This window comes from Misgurnus anguillicaudatus, chromosome 7, assembly GCF_027580225.2.
Source record: "Misgurnus anguillicaudatus chromosome 7, ASM2758022v2, whole genome shotgun sequence".
Classification (NCBI taxonomy): domain Eukaryota; kingdom Metazoa; phylum Chordata; class Actinopteri; order Cypriniformes; family Cobitidae; genus Misgurnus; species Misgurnus anguillicaudatus.
Genome location: NC_073343.2, coordinates 34,715,925 through 34,736,706, shown reverse-complemented (window position 1 = coordinate 34,736,706; position 20,782 = coordinate 34,715,925). Strand labels below are relative to the sequence as shown.

General features: G+C 36.4%; 1 protein-coding gene across 5 annotated transcripts in view; it reads right to left on the bottom strand.

Annotated features, from left to right (window-relative positions):
• Positions 1-1,061: 1,061 nt before the first annotated feature.
• The window catches only part of fermt2 (FERM domain containing kindlin 2), a 44,519-nt gene continuing 24,798 nt past the window's right edge, over positions 1,062-20,782 (bottom strand). Inside the window, exons 5-18 of one of the 5 annotated variants that reach the window (XM_073869792.1) lie at positions 20,543-20,575; positions 19,938-19,994; positions 16,839-17,064; positions 16,657-16,759; positions 15,363-15,470; positions 12,871-13,005; positions 12,425-12,470; positions 11,270-11,398; positions 11,088-11,194; positions 9,486-9,704; positions 6,020-6,040; positions 5,223-5,347; positions 4,974-5,115; positions 1,062-2,793 (exon numbers count right to left, since the gene is read on the bottom strand). In XM_073869792.1, coding sequence (XP_073725893.1) covers positions 2,620-2,793; positions 4,974-5,115; positions 5,223-5,347; positions 6,020-6,040; positions 9,486-9,704; positions 11,088-11,194; positions 11,270-11,398; positions 12,425-12,470; positions 12,871-13,005; positions 15,363-15,470; positions 16,657-16,759; positions 16,839-17,064; positions 19,938-19,994; positions 20,543-20,575 — 1,625 coding nt within the window. In that variant the 3' untranslated portion in view covers positions 1,062-2,619. The remainder of the gene's footprint in view (positions 2,794-4,973; positions 5,116-5,222; positions 5,348-6,019; positions 6,041-9,485; positions 9,705-11,087; positions 11,195-11,269; positions 11,399-12,424; positions 12,471-12,870; positions 13,006-15,362; positions 15,471-16,656; positions 16,760-16,838; positions 17,065-19,937; positions 19,995-20,542; positions 20,576-20,782) is intronic. The other 4 variants (XM_073869793.1, XM_073869794.1, XM_073869795.1 and 1 more) reach the window with 4 other exon arrangements.

Genomic DNA, 20,782 nt, shown 5'->3' with positions numbered 1-20,782 from the left:
ACATGAGCATCTGAATTAGGGAAGTTTCAGTGATGATATGAAACTAACACAAATAACGACTTGTAAAGGAATACATGGAATTGCTTTTGATAGAGAAATGCATACATTTTTAAAAATGTATGAATGTTATAAAGATGTGCATAAACTGATGTATGAATATGTAAGCAAACATAAAACAATGTGATTTTAATAAAGGTACTAAGAGTTCTTATTCTTATGAATAGACTATAGTAGAAAAATGTGTGAATCTTTTGGATATAACGAAAACCTATAACATGACAGAAAGATGACGGAGTTGGTGAAGTGAAATCCATATCTAATAGTTATTTTTTAGGAAAGACTCCTCTGTTATTCACGCTGTTTTTAACTCTATATTATGACGATTCTACACTTTTGGTCACCGAAAAAAGTGCATGTAAAATTTGTTATAATTCATTATAGATATTTATGTTGATTTAATACCACATATGGTCATTTATATTTACTCTGAGTAAAATGAGTTACTAATATATTACATAAGTCAACATTTGGTTTAAAAAAGTTCATTATAGTTGTCCTAAGATTGTTTAAAACTTTTATGAAAGGTTTTGATCCTCTTCAAATGTTGACTATAGCGTATATCAAGTACACTGAAAAATGTCATACAATTTCTGCAAAAAAGGTAATTTATAGAGATGCGTAAACTTCATGAAATATTGCTTGCCACATCTGAAAGTCAAATTTGAGCTTGTATCTCAAATAACTTTTTGATGTTTTTGAATTATTTTTTACTTGTTTAAATACATGTGCAAATACAACTTTAAAGATTCCTTGCAGTTGTGTTAGTGAAGTTTAAAGAGAACTGCGCTTGAATGGAGTTAACACTAAGATCTGTGTAAAAAGAAGTAAACCAGAATGAAATGACATCTCTTTATTTGAATAATTTGTTCATTATTTGCATGAACAGGTTTGGATTAGCTCAATCTGGCAACAAGACTGCTCTCTTGTGATAGAGACTGAGAACTACAACCTGAGTGACGGTGAACTACATTTAATAAAACATTCAGCTGAATCATTCTCTCAGGATTTTAAATAAAAATGATTTTATTATTTATTTTTAGGTAAATGGCATTTTTACAATCATAAAACAGCAGGCCATGCAAAACGCTGCTGAGAAAACAAACTAAACAAAACACCTCACTGATAAAATCTACTTCATATGGGAAATACTGACAATAAAGTTATGCACTATGAATTTTGCTGCACTTCATTAGTGTTGTGTTGTCTGAAACACTTTCTTAAATGAGTATGGATATTTATTTATTAGTTAAGGCAGGAAAAACAAAGCTTCTCATATCAGAGATATAAAATGATGTAAATGAGTTTCTTTCAAACATTTCTTCATATGCATTTATATATCTATATATATATTTCTCCATAAGACCGTAACATTGGCAGGCATCTGATCCTAAATGTGAAAAAAATGGCTTTTTCCCCTCTTTTCTGGAAAAAATACACTTCCGAAAAATGACAGAAAAAAGCAGCAACGTAACTGTACAATTTTTTAAAACCTGTGTTTTTACATTAGATACAAAAACTAATACTTCATTTAGCGATCCTTCATATTGAAAAGAAAAAAATAGACATTGCATGGGATTTTTTTTTTCTTTTTTTTTCTTTTTTCAGTGACCTTCGCTGGTGCATTATAAAGAAATGCTTTAGAATAATACTATACTGGTTCAATAAAGAGTGATGATAAAATAGCAGACTTCAAAAGAAAATACAAATAAAACAAAATAAGAAACATCCTACATTTGGAAATCAATGACCCTTCAAAACAGATTCATTACTTCATGACCGTTCTCCTATGTTGCTGCATAGCCGTTTGCTACAAAAAAAGTGGACGACCCACCATCATAGTCTAAAAAAATATCCGTCCTAAAATTTAGTGTTGACAGCTAAAAGCACCCAATACAAACACAGACACTTCATACTACAGCTTATATATGCATAGACGGTAGAAGTGCTTATGAACGACATCATTATTATCTCATGATTCGACTGTAGTGTTATGTCTTTACTATTCAGATCTCTTGACAAGCAGCAACATTACAGCTAGTGTAACAACTTCCTTCTGTAGTGTCTCTATGACATCACATTAATGCGCTGCCGTTAGCATATAAATGATTAATAGGCACAAATGATCACCGCAACATCCAACGATTATCCAGAAACACAATGTAAATGTTACACAAGTTAGTGACAAATAAATAGATTGGCATTTTCTTGGTGCAAAAGCTGGCATATTTCTATTTAGGGTGAAAGGTATCGCACTAGCGACGCACAAGGGTGACAAACTGCTTCAGTCTGACAGCGTAATAATAGCTGGGGAGAAGCAGTAAACCGCCCTGGAGAAAAATCTGACCGGGCGACATGTTTGAGAGAGCAAGAGCGTTCTCCGCTAACTCATGACATCTCGACGATCTTCTGCTAGTGTCGCATTCATGAGCGAAAATGTAACAAACACGTCAGTTTTGTAACAAATATGATGTGACCGTGTTGGCACAGTTAAAAAAGAAAAGAAGTGTTAAAGTAAAATAAAGTCAATCCCCTCCCCTGATGCTGAAGGACGAGCAGCGCTCAGATCCAACCGCTGGTCAGCTTGTAGAACATCTCTTCATCTAGAGATTCGTTCTGGTCCTTGGCACGCGTGGACAGGAAAATGTAACCGCCGATGAACTCGTGCACCACTTTGCAGTCGACCTCCGCACAGATAAAAGCCAGACTGGGCTCGTCTGCAAACTCCACCGTGACCTGAAGCGAAGCACATCATCAATAAAGTCTAATCAAAATCTGAATCAAACAATAACAATTAAAAAACATTTCCAACAGTCTGTGCCATTTACAAACAAAGTTTTGAAAACATTTAATTGTTGAGAGAAAATCACATCTTTACAATAAAATTCACAGCAACATTAAAGCTGCAACCTGGAACTTTTGCCTCTCTATCGCCACCTCTGTTTAAACAATAAAATTGCATTTACTAGTCATTTTCTGTTCGTGTGTTGTGCTTCGCCCAGCTAAATAAATATGTCATTATATATCAACATGACCGTTAAAAGTACATCCAAAATCTTATATAGACCGTTTCATCGGGTCTCAATGTCATCAATGTCTGCTGGGTTTGTTCTAACTAAATGAAAATGTTTCAAGGACTTTCCAGGTCCAATACCCTCAAATTCTAGGACTGAATGTGGGGACACATTTTAAGTAAGAGCAAGGTTACATCGTGTTACCTTTTAAGATACATTGTTACAGTTCCCTTTCGAGGGAACTCACGCTGCGTCACTGCGGTGGCAGTTTGGGGACGCCTCCAGGAGTAAGTGCGTCTGAATGTGTATATCAAATTCAACCAATGATGAGGCTTAATGACAAAGACAGTGTGACGCGGGAACCAGGAAGTATATTGCTATCTGAAATATTGCCAAAGACGGTGTTACAGGGATGCAGGAAGTATGACAAGAGAGGCGCAGCGTCTTGTTCCCTTCTCAGGGAACAACAGTTAGATACGTAACCCGAGACGTTTTCATGTGTCAAACACAACTATGCAAAAAAGCAGTTTTATATGAATCAACATTCGCATACAGAAGATATAAGCATTTAAAGCGAACAGTTTAGCATGTGTACTTAAAAAGTCTAGAATGTTTATGATATTATCCTAGACTACACAGGGAACAATATGGATTTTTTTCCAGGAAACTTCTTGCATAAAATAGATTCAAGCACTTTCAATGCCCTGTCTCTATGTATGTATATTTTCACAAACTTCCCAGGGCCTTGAATTTTTTTACCCCAGATCCACAAACTTTTAAGGATTTCAAGGACCCGTGGGAACGCTGCATAATGAGACATCTAAACTTTTTGGGAGAGGACCAGGATTGAGAAGCACTGGCCTAGATGATAATCACTTAAACTTATCAGATTAAACCCCGTCTGACAAGTTTGAACTTTAAGCAAACTCTTCGTTCTGTTTACAAATGTGACAAAATGATGCAATGACAAAAGCCAGAAAACAAGTTTTTCCTGCGAAAACAGACCCGGCTGGTCAAATTCAGTGGCGGGTGGTGACTTCTCTATCGAGGGGTGCGAATTCAAAATATGTGTTCACAGTGTCGTGTGTGGCTCGTCATGTCAAAATATATGTTCCCCTTCGAAGCGTCTGCAGCAGGCTCGTATTTTGACATGATGACACATGACGTGCCAAATGAATATTTTGACATGACGAGCAGGCTACCGTACTTTCCGACTATAAGCCACACCGGAGTATAAGCCGCATCATTCAAAAATGCGTCATTAAGACGAAATAATATATATAAGTCACAGTGGACTATACGTCGCGTTTATTTCGAAAATTATTTCACAAAATTCAAGCCGAAGAACAGACATTTAATCTGGAAAGGCAAATTATTCAACTAAACAAAAGCAGCCAGAACAGCAGGGTGAATAGATGTCTGTACGTTAAAGTAATATTATCAGTTATTTAAACCATAAACCATAGCATACAGAACTTACCTGGAAGGTTGAATAGTCTAAATTAACCGAATAAATGTCAAAATTTATTCATACTAACTTACAAGGCGCACCTGACTATAAGACACACCACCAGCCAAGATATGAAAAAAACGCGGCTTATAGACCGAAAAATACGGTAAATACATGTTTTGACGAGCTTTGCATCATGCACCCTCAAAAAAGTAATCACCGACCACAACCAGGTTAAATAACAAAACATTATTGTTAGCTTTCCGTTGTGAATCGGACAGAAGTTTTAACCCTGATCATTCATGTACTTGTGCTCAAAAATAGATTTTTGTTCATTTTGACTCCTAAAAAAAAACAGATTGCAGCTTTAAGAAAGGTCACCAATAGTTTAACCTGTTTGGTGTAAGTTAACTCATGTCAAAAGAAGAGCTAGACAAGAAAAGCACCGTGACCATCTTGATCTCCCAGTTGACGTTCCACTGTTTCATGTTGCTAAAGCGCCAGGTCTTGATGGCGTCACCTGTGCTGGCGTCCATGCGGATCAGTCTGTTGTAAGTGATGCCAATCAACTCGTCTCTCTTGCCCCCCTGAAACCTAATCAACAAATAACCCAAAGCTTCATCTCCACCATAGAAAGAAATCAACAGAAACTTCATGCAAACATTTATGAAGAAAAAACGGCATATAGACACGACACTCACTTGGCAAGAAAATGGGTCATTCCAAACTCCGGCAAGGACTGCCAGGCCTGAATGAAACGCATCTTGGCCTCGATCAGGCTCATCTGTGCCACATTCTGATGAGCTTCCAGAATACGGGCAGAAATCTGCGGACCATCACACACCTCGCCGTTAATACATACATACAAACGTAAAGCTTCACAACATGAAAGCACGAGGAGGAACACTCAACACAAGACAACACGATGAAATCCCCAAACGCAGCGAGACAATCCAGCGGTGAATTCACACAGTTCAACATGACACTTAGTCAGAAAACTGTGCTGCTATAATCACAGTAAACATTTATGATCCGTGTTATACATGCTGTGTAACATCAATACATTCACAGAAGCCATTACAATCCCAGCAATCACAATATTTTACACCTTCAGCAACATAAAAACACATTTCCACACAAGTATGAGAATGAGTGATGTCACTGGAGTCTCCACCAATCAGTGATTTGTTTTATAATTTTACCAAATTCACCTTATATGTAAATGTGTTGAACTGGTAATATGCATCTCGAGATAAATGAATGTTATGAAAGAGTTGATGTAATGATGGGGTTGACAGCTTCATTTTAACATCAATTTGGAGAGACCCCAGTGACTTTGTAAGCTACAGCTATAATGGCAAGAGGTTAAAGAAAGATGCACAAAAATAAAATACTGATAAAGACCGAATGACTTCATGATAGCCGGTGTTAGTGAAATGATGTCTAGAACGAAAGACGTGGACATTAACCACAACCCACTATCAAATGATTGACTTACCAAGTCCCTGACAAAGCCTGGCTGAAGAGGGTGGAAACAGCGAGGAACACAGAGGAAACAAAGGAAAAGCAAATATATGAATAAGGCAGCAAACAAGCAGAGTTCAAAACAACAGAGAGAAAATGGCACATGTGAGTATTTGGCAGGGGAGGTTCGTGTAAGCTTTAAGCAAGAGGAGAAATACTGTACGCTCAACACAACACAGCTAAACTAACTTTATGGTAATGAGCCATGACCTGGTTCGGCGGCAACCAATTGCAAGGCGAAAACCAATTCGAGCATCCACTACTCTTTTTCTATAGGGTCGTTGGGCAGGGGTGTGAACGTACAGTAAGAATGAATGAAAGAAATCATTAATTATATAAAACCTTCGAATCAAACTCACAACTGCAAAGTACTTCATTCATTGGATGTAGTGGTCGACAATATGTTTTTTATTTAATACCAATATTGTGTACGGAATGAATGTAAATGAGAGACAAGCAATAAACTGGCCAAACGAAATAAACACCTGCTATGCATAATATTTAGAAATGTACAGTTTTTAAAGTCCCCCTGAAGTTAATAATTTTATCCCTAAAAACTCATCTATGAGCATCTAAACAGCATACATACAAGTCTTTACCTGTGATAATTATTTCTCTATGCCTTAAACAGCTTGAATTTCGTATACGCAGATCTATGAATATGCAAATTAGCCCCTGACTCTACTCAATCACACCAGCTCAGACCATAGATATATATGTGCATAGATGCTACATTAGGCTGTTTGATAGGATAGCTTCTTGCAGTTGTTCTTGCAGGGCACGAAGCTCCCGTTTCACCACATCCCAAAGATGCTCTATTGGGTTGAGATCTGGTGACTGTGGGGGCCATTTTAGTACAGTGAACTCATTGTCATGTTCAAGAAACCAATTTGAAATGATTCCAGCTTTGTGACATGGTGCATTATCCTGCTGGAAGTAGCCATCAGAGAATGAGTACATGGTGGTCATAAAGAGATGGACATGGTCAGAAACAATGCTCAGGCAGGCCGTGGCATTTAAATGATGCCCAATTGACACTAAGGGGCCTAAAGTGTGCCAAGAAAACATCCCCCACACCATTACACCACCACCACCAGCCTGCATAGGGGTAACAAGGTATGATGGATCCATGTTCTCATTCTGTTTATGCCAAATTCTGACTCTACCATCTGAATGTCTCAACAGAAATCGAGACTCATCAGACCAGGCAACATTTTTCCAGTCTTCAACTGTCCAATTTTGGTGAGCTCGTGCAAGTTGTAGCCTCTTTTTCCTATTTTTAGTGGAGATGAGTGGTACCCGGTGGGGTCTTCTGCTGTTGTAGCCCATCCGCAACAAGGTTGTGCGTGGTGTGGCTTCACAAATGCTTTGCTGCATACCTCGGTTGTAACGAGTGGTTATTTCAGTCAAAGTTGCTCTTCTATCAGCTTGAATCAGTCGGCTCATTCTCCTCTGACCTCTAGCATCAACAAGGCATTTTTGCCCACAGTACTGCCGCAAACTGGATGTTTTTCCCTTTTCACACCATTCTTTGTATACCCCAAAAACTGGTTGTGCGTGAAAATCACAATAAACTGAGCAGATTGTGAAATACTCAGACCTGCCCGTCTGGCACCAACAACCATGCCACGCTCAAAATTGCTTAAATCGCCTTTCTTTCCCATTCTGACATTTAAAAATGAAATATTGGCCAATATATCAGCCATTGCACAATATCGGTCTATCACTTATTGTATTATCAAAACAAATGCATGCAGGCAATGTTACATAATTATGTAACATGTAAAGAATGAAGAAAAGTTTCCTGAATGAAAATAAATGAATTCATTTGTAAAAATATTAGAAATGCAGCGATATTAAAAAAATTGACCGATAGCCAACTATTCAGAGTGATATCTGCCGATACTGATGGTTAGGTGGTTATATTAACTAAATTCTGAAGATGTTATTCATTCATATAATGACCCATAATATTGAACATTAAACTTGTGATGTTTCTTCACATTTTCTAGACACAGATCTTAAATTCATTGCATTTTCTCTTTTGATGGACAGGATATATGTTGCCCATGACTATCAACTGTTTAGCCCAGTGGTCTCCAACATGGTGCCTATGGGCACCCGATTGCCCACACAGAGTCTGTGAGTTACCCGCCAAGCACATTCTATTAATAGCCTCAATTTGAATATTTAATATTACATATTTTTATACTAACTTGGCTTCTTTTATGTATGTTAACATTTTTAACAGTGATAAAACATATCAATAAGTAAAACAAAATAAAATCATAGGTTTTGAGCGGACTATATCAAAAAAGTAGCCCTCCAGATTGTTTTATACATTGTGGTAGCCCTAAACTTTTATTAAATGATACTGATTATTGACCAGTGGATCAGTGGATCTCTAAAAATATGACATATTGACATCTTTTCTGCAGTGCTCAAATCGTTACCTACTGGTTAAACATAAAGGGGAGTGCAAAGTTCATGACAGTCAGCTGTAGTTTATAATTAACTTGGGAGATCCTTTTCATCAGACTTGCACAAAGAAACACTAGATTCCACAAGATGGCGCCACATACATGTTAAAAACGTACAAATACTAGAGGAATCTCTGAAACACCCCACCATTTGGATGACTACATCCATTTGGCTGGCCTAGTCGACATTTTCACTTCCAGACTGGTTATAGCACTCGGCCCTTTCTGACCCTCACCGTCTGGGATTACCACCAGAAGACGCCTTTGAAGGGAAGAAATCGAGCTTGTAATGAGTAGATAAGTGTAATAAATTCTAAAGTCGCTCTCACGGCTTAGCCGAACCCTAGTCTCATGCCAGACGACCTGTCCACATTCCCAACACGGTTTGTTTCCTGCATATTTTTCCCGCCTGTTTCTGAAAACCCCACCCTGACTCCTCAAACGCTCGGTTGGTGTGGGATTGAGTGGGAATGGAGGACAGGAAGCTCAACACCTCCCCCCTTCAGCATCACAGGAGCTGGATGGAGTCCAGAGGAGCTGTAAGACGACACCACGAGCAGCAGCAGCACACAGGAGTCTCTGTTGACTCCCATTCACTGACCCTCCTTCAGTACTTTCACTCTCCTCCAGTTTCTCAACAACATAACAACTATACTGTTTTACATCGCTGCACCGAGTGCTATGATACGTGTAGACGTCATAGCCATTGAGTGTCCCATAATAAAAACACAAAAATGGCTTTATTTTACTATTAACACATACTATAGGGTCTGGTTCCTGTAATTGCAAAAATTAAATGTATAAAAGAAGAGGATTATAATCTATTCCAGACAGCCAGATGCGAGACATTAAACCACAGATTTTTATCAGGACACTATTCTTCACTTCTATAACCCTTACTCTCTGTCCACAGCTGTATTTCTTAAATCTTCAGTTTCTCTTTGCGGTAGCTTCATTTACCTGCTTGTTCTTGTATTTCTTCAGATAGCGTGGTGACACCAGACACTCAGAGTTGATGTCTGTGCTGATGGGCTCTATGATCTGAGGGTCAGGGTTCAGGTGTTGCATCTTCAGGAACGACAGAATGTTCTGCACCTCCAGATTATAAGAACTGTCTGCCATCGTCTTCCCTTTAGAGGCCAGACGACAGGCGGCCATCCACTGAGCGTACTGCTTTTCCTATAAAGAAGGTTTGTGTTGAGGGTAAAATTACTGATATTATCTGTATTTAATTAAAAAGACAATGCGCATTATTCGTCTACATCTACTAAAGCATCATGTTCACTCCAATCAGACTTTTGGCACTTTTGCATAGTACCACACGGGTCAGCTCACTTTAGTTTGGCTTGGTAAGCTTTTACATCAAGTTTAGAATCACTTTAGAAATTATATGTGTGTCATTATATTTAAGATGCCTACTGCTGTGACATCTTACAAGTGCAGGGTTCCCACACCTTAGTTAACATCAAATTCAAGGACTTTTCAAGGAATTTCCAGGTCTAATACCCTCAAATTCAAGGACTAAATGTGGGGACACATTTCAAGTGAGATCAAGGTTACACCGTGTTACCTTTTAAGATACATTGTTACAGTTACCTTTTGAGGGAACTTGCGCTGCGTCACTGAGGTGACATTTTGGGGACGCCTCAAGTGCGTCTGAATGTGTATATCAAATTCAACCAATGGTGAGGCTTAATGACAAAGACAGGGTGACGCGGGAGACAGGAAGTATATCGCTATCTAAAATATTGCCAAAAACGGCATTACAGGGACGCAGGAAGTATGGCAAGGAAGACGCAGCGCCTCGTTCCCTTCTCAGGGAACAACAGTTACATAGTAACCCGAGACGTTTTCATGTGTCAACTATGCAAAAAAGCATTTTGGTATGAATCAACATTCACATACAGAAGATATAAACATTTAAAGCGAACAGTTTAGCACGTGTGCTTAAAAAGTCTAGAAGTTTTATGATATTATCCTACACTACACAGGGAATAATATGGATTTTTTTCCAGAAAACAACACGAAGGTAAAGCTAATCTTCCGTTTGCAATGATGCTGGTAGTGATCTACAATATTTTCACATCACGTTTTAGTATCAGCTCAGAATGACCTCAACCGAGGTGGTACTAAAAAGATACTACGCACCTATCAGGTACTACGTACTGTACCCAGTGTTAAAGCCCCCAAAAGTGAGCTGACCCAACACGACCCGTGCGGTACACTACAATGGAAAAGCGCCATTTGTTTTGTACATCATTTCAGTTTGTGAGTTTTACACAGATTAAGTGTTCATGTGTCCTAAAACTAAACAGTTTTCTTCTGTTTCTACTTCCTTTGTGAAGTGTAAATCATTAAATATTACATTTACTGACACATGCATTTAAAAACAACCCCTTAATGGAGTTTTGTGGGTCTGCGATTCATGACATCATGTCCTTACACAAATAGCCAGCAGAAATCTCCTTAGAAAGTAGAAAAAATTAACGTTTTAAATTGAACATCCGCAGGACAAAAACAGCGGTACGATCCTAAAAGAGAGAGATCTTCAGCCCAACTCACCGTGTCACATCTCAGCCAAATCTCATTCATACCATCTGCTACAGGGATTAGCAGCTTAATGTTGAATTTCTGACCTGAGATGTTCACATCTGGTGTGACTTCACAACCTATAGAGAAACAACAGATGAGATGCCGAGCACATGTGGCAATTAGGAGGAGGCGGAGTTTGTTAAGGACATCACCTCTCAGGTTCATCTGATGCGCTGGCGTGAGGTGCGCCTCCTCGCGACTCTTATAGCAGGAGATCGTGATGTCCTTAAATGTGCACCAGTACTGCTTGTATCCCTTCAGAGTGAGTTTCTTTGGTTTGAGGTATAAAGCAGAAGTTTTAATATAGTAAAATTGCTTTGATGTAAAAACTGACTTCTGACCGTCTGTGGTCACTAGACTACTGTGTGTGTACGGTTATTTACATCTTTCTTTCAATAATATGTTTTAAAAATGTATTTTCAAATGCTTTGAACAAAATGCTAAATGTTTAAACAAAATGTAATGTACTATATTGTATATTTAAATGTGTAATTGTTTTGTGTGAAATTTGTGACCATTTGTGACCCTGCACTACAAATCCAGTCATAAGTCACACGGGTATATTTGTACAATACATTGTATAGGTTAAAATTATTGATTTTCTATGACAAAAATGATTATGATATTAACTCTTTCCTTGCCATTGATGATTTAACTCACCAATTAAAAGAAAATGCTTCCCTGCCATTGACGAGTTTTTACGGCAATCCATATTTCCACTATTATCCACCAGGTGGAGCTCTTACCCAACTTATAAAACCCGGAAGCAACCACTAAGGCCAAACGGTAAAAGGTTGTTTTGATCATCATTTTGAATCTAATTTCTTTCAAAAGTCCTTTACAAAAATGCAATTATCTCAGCTTTTTGCTCAAAACTTTGAATTTAAAAAAAACCTACCCATATTTGAGAGCTGATAAAATGAAAACAAATGATGATAGGATGAAACCTTTTTTTTGAAAGCTGAGGGTCTGTTCTTTCATTTGATATATTGTATTTTTATATATTTAAAGAACATTTTCTGAAAGGCATTAAACTTTTGTAAAAATCATAAAAAATGCTGGATCTGACTGTTTTTTAAACGCTGACGTGGAAAGAGTTAAGTAAAGATCATGATTCACGAAGACATTTTGTAAATGTCCTACCGTAAAAATATAAAAAATGTATTTATCATTAGTAATGTGTTGCTATAGACCTTATTTGGACAACTTTAAAGGTGATTTTCTCAGTAGTTACATGTTTTACATGCCATAACAACCACTCAAAACATCCTAGAAAAACTCAATGTGTCACAGTTTAACTCACTTGAAGACTTTAACATAGTCGGCCAATTCAGGAATAGATGTGATGTCACCCTGAGAACAAAATGAAAAATGAATAACATTCGAATTCCAAAAATGGCAAATGGTTGTAACACATTCAACTTCCAACTAGGTAAGAAAACTAAAAAAGCCTGTTTCTCTATCATTTGTGTACATAACCCTTACAGCACGGATGTAAAAAAATGTGATTAATAATGTAAACACCATACGTGCAAAATGTTACATGTTTACTGCTGTCTGTGAATGATGGTGTTTCACTTATAGTTGATAATTCATTTGTTGAGCCTTGATGAGAATTAAATTTCATCATACAAAGAATCGATAAATGACCTATAAATATACTTATAAACAGTATTTGGCTCTAGAGACTGTGTGTGTTAGAGAGAGACACAGAGAGGCAGTGTTTTGTTTTGTTTTGTTGAAGGTCCAGTACCAGTGTGTTGGAGGTCTTTCCTCCCTCTAGTGTGATCTCGAGGTCTGACAGAGCAGCATCCACTTCATCCACCTCTTTCTCACTGTTGTTCATATGATTGTCTGAGGACATGATGGACAGCTTGTTGATGTGGTACTGTGATAAAACACAAGCACAACAAACATCAGTCTGTATCACTGTAAATGTGCTGCTGACATCTGCTGCTCGAAGACACGTGATGCATACAATTTAATTAAAGAATTCGTATCTACCTTCACATCAACAGTCAGTCACGCACACTGGTTTTACAGCACAAACCGTACAGGATGATACATTTTAAGGTCATATTTTACCACAAATAGGATATAAAATGCTGTCCCATTTTAAGCAATAAAACCATTCAACCAAGGCAAAAAATTAACTAACTTGTTCATAAAAGGCTGCAGTAAAACACCAGTTTTTTTTGGTGATCATTTTAGTTTTTCAATTTTATTATCTCCATATATATTTATTGATTTTTTAATCTCCACATATATTTTACTTTTTCAATTTTATAATCTCCACATATTTTTCAATTTTTCAATTGTATAATATCCATATATATTTACATTTTTCAATTTTATAATCTCTATATATATTAAAATTTTTCCATGTTATAATCTCCACATATTTTTAAATTTTTCAACTGTATAATCTCCATATATATTTAAATTTTCAATTTTATAATCTCCATATATATTTAAAAATTTTCAATTTATAATCTCTATATACATTTAAATGTTCAATTTTATAATCTCCATATATATTTAAAATTTTTAATTTTATAATCTCCATATATATTTAAATTTTTCAATTTTATAATCTCCATATATATTTAAATTTTTCAATTTTATAATCTCTATATATATTTAAAATTTTCAATTTTATAATCTCCATATATATTTAAAATTTTTAATTTTATAATCTCCATATATATTTAAATTTTTCAATTTTATAATCTCCATATATATTTACATTTTTCTATTTTATAATCTCCAAATATATTTACATTTTTCTATTTTATAATCTCCAAATATATTTACATTTTTCTATTTTATAATCTCCAAATATATTTACATTTTTCTATTTTATAATCTCCAAATATATTTACATTTTTCTATTTTATAATCTCCAAATATATTTACATTTTTCAATTTTATAATGTCCATATATATTTAAATTTTTCAATTTTATAATCTCCACATATTTTTAAATTTTTCAACTGTATAATCTCCATATATATTTAAATTTTCAATTTTATAATCTCCATATATATTTACATTTTTCAATTTTATAATCTCCATATATATTTACATTTTTCAATTTTATAATCTCCATATATATTTTAATTTTTCAATTTTATAATCTCCATATATATTTAACTTTTTCAATTGTATAATGTCCATATATATTTTAGTTTTTCAATTTTATTTAGATGTTTTGTTCCTACACTGGATCAAATTTTTTAATGTTGCTTAATGTCTCAGCTAAAAGCGTGTGACTCAATACCCCTAATTAAAACATGCTGTCAAATGATATTTACACAACGTTCCCTCTGGTACTATAGTGAACAGCTGGCTTTAGGGATTACAAAGGCATATTTCAGTCATACGTGCACATGCGTTGTATGCTGATGACAGCTGCCTTTCTTTTTAAAATGGAGGATGAAGATGTGTTCATCTCAAAGAGGTTAGCAGGTGAATGACGTACCACATTCTCAGTTAAAGATTCACTATAACTCTAATGGACTCAACGCTAAAGTTAGACCTGCTGATGTTTGACAGCTATAAGATCTTCTACCCAGATACACAATCCAGAGCCAAAACTGATCTTCACTTCTACGCATGCAGTGTGAACTGACAGGGAGGGACAAACCAGACTTATTTAAACACACTCTACATAAACAGTAAAACTACCCCAGCCTGAGTAACCAACACCTATAGGCTGTTGTAGGAAATGCTGGGTGGTCCTTTACACCCCATCCCACCTCCGAACAGTCACCCGCTCTATATATACACATGATGTGAAGACAGTGAGGCGTCTTCAAGTGTTGTCACTCAACATTTACGTGGGTCAGAAATAGCAGCAAAAGCAAATGCAACATTGGAGTACGTAGACCCAGAAGCTAAACGTCGGCAAACACTGCGAAAAAGCTAAAGTCTAGGCATAGAGCCCATCTAATTCATTAATGGTGAGAGGACCTGAGTGAAGACTGCAAGCTGTCACTTCTCTGGCTTACACAGCGATCTTTATGAGACAGTGCCACTTAATAAAGAGGATATCGAGTGTTTTAAAGATAATTGAAAAGAAAATAATTAAAACCGTTAAGACCACAAAAACTGACTGTGCACTTCAGCGGGTTCATGTGGTTATCTATGAAGTTAATGGAGTAAAGAAATTAAGTAAAACAGTTTTAAGTTGAAAGGGACTTAAATATGTTTAAATACTTTTTAAGGTCCTTCTGTGACACATACCTGCAGCGCGGCAAACATCATCATCTCTTCCTCAGTGCATTCGATCTCCTCCAGCAGGATAGCCCATTTAGCCTGCTCATACAGCTGGTTCACCCTGATGGCATCATACTGCAGGGGTTAAAACAGTGTTAACTTCCAGAAGAACTCAGATAACGGAGAGTTGACTCAACAACTGATCCAATCATCTCATACATAGACTGACTGAGATATCCCTCAAGACTCAGAGTCATATGCATTACCACATCTGCAATGTGAAATACAATATCCAGAGTTCCCACACCTTAGTTAACTTCAAATTCAAGGACCTTTCAAGGACTTTCAAGGTCCAATACCCTCAAATTCAAGGACTAAATGTGGGGACACCTTTTAAGTGAGAGCAAGGTTACATCGTGTTACCTTTTAAGATACATTGTTAAAGTTCCCTTTCAAGGGAACTCGCGCCTTCAGAGGTAAGTGCGTCTGAATGTGTATATCAAATTCAACCAATGATGAGGCTTAACGACAAAGACAGGCTGATGCGGGAGCCAAGAAGTATATTGCTATATGAAATATACAATATATATGAACAACAGTTACATAAGTAATCCGAGACCTTTTCAAGTTTCAAACACAACTTTGCAAAAAAGCATTTAGGTATGAATCAACATTCAAATACAGAAGATATAAGCATTATAAATCTAGAATTTTTATGATATTATCTTACACTACACAGGAATTTTTTTCCAGAAAACTTCTTGGACAAAATAAATTCAAGTACTTTCAAAGACCTGTATTTAAGTATATTTATTTTCAAAAACTTTCCAGGGCCTTACATTATTTTACAGATTCACAAACTTTCAAGGATTTCAAAGACTTATGGAAACCTGATATTCAACACCACTTCGCCGTGGACCCAAATAAAGAAATCGAATCTCATCTAAACTAGTCCAACAAATGTGCATTCAAATAAAGTGAAAATGATTTAATATTAAAAATACAAAATGATTCTTAAATGCAGCAAATAGTAAAAATACAGAAGCATTAATTCACCATCTACAAATATCTACTTCACATAAGTGTCATCTCTATAAGCATTTTATTTACTTTTTTAACAAATTAACTAACTTAAGCCGAAGCTCTTTAGATCCAGAAACATCACCTTATCTGTTTATCTTTTTATTTGATGCTTTTGCATTTATTTCATCATTTTGTAAAAGACATTTTTATATTTATATAATATTTAAAAGCACAGAAATGCTGAATAAAGACATTGAAGATGTGATTTATCATGCAATAAATGTTGTAGCACACTGACCTTAGGATTGAGGTCAAAGAAGCTGTGATACTTGAACCGCAGTAAAAGAACCTCATTCTCTTTCACATCCTGCTCCATCAGTGATCTGGAGGAGTCCAGCCACCTTCACAAACACATCACAAACACATGAACTCCTTCCTTAACCATAAACCTGTCCTGCAGAGTGTCAAACTTGCACTTACCCCTGGTTGATCTTGGCCTTGTCCAACAAAGACTGTGGTTTGTAGAGCTTCACCACAATGTCAGGAGAGGTGATGGGCTGGCTGACAGCGAGGATGCTGGGATTGCCCTCTGACAGCGGGCTGTCTCCAAACCACGCTGTCGTGGGAGACAGAGGACTGCCGTCACGAGAGTCATATGTAGGGGTCATGGTCTTGCTGTAAAGTCCAGGACTGGAGTAGATGCTCCCTGAAATGAAACATGTCCATCAGTAGTGACCTAACATAGCATGCTTAAATCACACTTACAAATCCACATGAAATACCGGACATGAGGCTGGGTGGTGTAAACGTTTATGCTGTGCAACAGTAAAGATCATACTGGTATCATACAGTCCACCTCGAGCCATACGATAAGACTTCAGTGTCTAAAATTAATCATGAATAAATTCGGTCCACACCTCTTATCAATGCAGCATGCAGATGCACACTAAAGCACAACCCAATCCAAAACAATGCACAAAACAGCAGCTAGCACAACCAGCGGCATGAAGAACCTGAAGGTGGCTGACATCCCAATGAACCCAGTAAACTGAGAGCATTTACACAGATCTCTCTAGCTGTTATAATCTCCACAGATCGTAAAAACATTCAGTAGTGCAGTAACTGCAGCTATCATCATGCACCAGCTAAAATGAGCACAACGTGATAAAAGTCAATGCAGAAGTCTCAATATGTGCTTTAATAAAGAACTACATATGAAGAGCTCAGATGCAAAAGCCATTAAACGACACCTCAGTCAAAAATTAGATAATGATATTAATCGATATTGCTTTTTTGGCAGAATCTGTTAAATGCCATGTTCCTTTTTCAGCAAAGTCCTTTAAGTGCGCAGAAGAAGAATTGGATGAACAACAACATGCGTATAATTTGGATTTCAATTGTCGAGCTGCAAGTTTTTTACCTGGTTAAAGGAGGGTTAACAAATACTGTTTTAAATTATACCACGGGCCTTTTGAAAGCTTTATTCTAAATGGTTGAGAAATGTTTCACATGTGTTTATTATTTTTCTGTAAAATGCACAAATGATCTGTCAAATGTCTTAAAAATAACCACCAGAGCAATGCCTGTGGTTACCATGGTGTTAGAGGAATAATTTACTCCGTTCCTTTGAATTATTTGAAAATAGTGCACATCCGCGATGTAACGGCATTACCACGAATACCATTTGAATAAATCAACGCCCATCGTGAATTATTCCTTACATATTGACCTCATTTTTGAGCCTTTTACCTTTATTCAGAAGGGACACTGAAGGGTGACTGGAGGCAAATAGGGTGGGAGTGGGAAACAGGTTTAAACCAAAAAAGCTTGCATGCACTTAGAGGGTTTTGCAGCAAAAACCAAGTGAAATTTGTTACATATTAATGAAATGACTAAAGTGACATTTGTGAAAATAAGGCATTTCAATTGCTGACTTATAACCTATTTATAGCTATAAAAGTAAAACTACTGAACCTTAACATAAAAAGCCTGAAAAAAGCTAATTTACAGGAAAACATGGCAGGTGCACTTAGAGGGTTTTGCATTTGAACTCTTCATATATATATTAACATTTAATTTTCTTATGACAACAAATAGTTTATGAATACTAATGAATACTGCAGCTGCCAAAAGTAAAATGAACATTAACTTGTGACATTACTTCAATGAGAATTCAACAGGGGTGTAAATCTGACAGTTCATTACGATGCGATACAATATCGAGCTTTTCTTCGATGCAAGTGCGATTCAATTAAATTAATTTATCGGTATTTTTAGGTTGCATGCCTGGTTAAGCAGTTACATTTTTTTATAACTTACAAATCCAACCAAAATATATAACATAAACGTTTAATTGAACTCGTTTAAAAATGGCACAATCTGTGTACCAATTGGAACATTTATAACAAAAAAAAATTACTTTTTAAATAAATAATAATAAATAATGAAGGGCAAAATGTCACTCAGAATCAAGCTTATGAATGCAACAATCAAAGTCTTTTAGTATTTTGTGCAAAATGTGCAATAGTGGAAATCACTGAGGTATAGTTAAATAAATTTATAAAAACCTAAAGCTGTTAAGCTTCGCCATTTGATCTGTCAAGCAACTTTAGAGAGTGTCAAAATAAAGGTACCTCATATCGACATTTTATGTGAGGCATTGTTGCATTGTACCGTTATATAATTGATGTATCAAGCCATATTGATTTATCGCTACACCCCTAGCATTCACCCAATGTGAAGTTTCAGTACAAAACCCAGATGTCATTTAAGGTTTTTGAATTATAGTAGCATTAAAACAACTATATTAATAAGACCTTAAGATTATGTAATTTTTTCTAAAGCAGGAACATAAAATTTGAACAGAAATAATTACATCTCAGTATTATTGTTAACATTTAAACGTGAAAGGAAACAGTGAATTAATGCATTAAATGTACTTAACCATTGAAACATGTCAACAACTAAAAAAATCTGGTGTATGAGCAATAATACAATGCAAAAGAAATTTGTATCGTTTTATAATTGCTGTGCAAGAGATTTTTAAAATAGATACCATCACATTCCAACTTTGTTTACTCACAATCAAAACCAGAAAAAATGTCATGGTTATACTACACATTCTTCTGTAACCACTCGAGTGACCAATCAGAGAGTAAGAACAAAACAGCGTTACGTGGCAGTTTGAGGCTACGGTCGTGTAAAGGGGCAGGAAGTGCTCGTGGCGGGGTACAGGTCATGAGAAAACAGAGAGGGCAGGAAGACGAATAAGGGAGGGCTCATAGACATTCTCAGAAACTCAGGGGAAGGTCACTGAAGGGCTTTCTGGTCCCATCAGGAAACTCAGGAGATCTGACAGCAGCAGCAGCAGCATTAGGATGTTTACTCGACTCTTTGCACCACTTAAGAATCTTCAAATAAACAAACTACAATCATTAACACAAGATTATCTTAGTAGGCATGATACATGATCAAAGAAAATTAATTTTTTTATAATAAGGCAAACATTAAACTACTCCATTAATCGGTTATCTATACAAAAACAGGAGAAGGACAACTCCCCTCCAAACCCCATCTTACTCTTATCGGATGTTAAAGGGGAAGTCATTTCCGGGCCATTAGTGTCACTAAACAGAACTGGAAAAATAAACACAGTTTGCAAACAAGCTTCCTGAACATTACCCCCATCTGTCATTGGTCAGGCAGACAGATGGCTCCACCTCAAACTCATGCCATTGGTTGAGCCACTGTTGGGTAAACAAAGCATTGTTTTCATATTGCCAAAGAGCAACAGTGTTTACACATTCTGGAGGGCATCAACCTATGAAGGATTTATTTTATATTCCTGTATATTGAACCACAGTTTTTAGACGTTTGTCATTCGCAATGACCGATACCTAAAAACAAACTTCTTTTTTTAATATTGCCTGAATAGTTTTCTTGCTCTTTGACCCGACCTATCATTCTTTCACCTCTAGTGTTTTGGATCTATACAGATTTTGGTGAATAGATGGTATAAAGGTGAATGAATGCATGAAAGCTCATGACCCTCAGCTGAGGATCTCACACAAGCAGACAGTCAGGTGACCAGAGCTGAGGATTACATCATGTCAACAGTGGTCAGGTGACTGTGGTGAGAGGAGGTGAAGGAAGCAATGAAGAAGACAGAAAGCAGGGACTCTTACCTTTCACCGGTCCAATGTATATTACCTCAGAGGCTTGAGGAACAGGAGGAAATGAAGAGGAAAAGAAAACAGACAGATCAAGATCGAAGGGATAGATTTAAGAAATCAGTTGAAGGAAAAGAGCATGCTAAATGAGATGAGATTACAGATTAAATAATACAAACTCAAGTTTCCAAAATGGGGATTCACAATGTTCCCAAACATCCTCAGTAAATGTCATTGACACAATCACATTCCTTC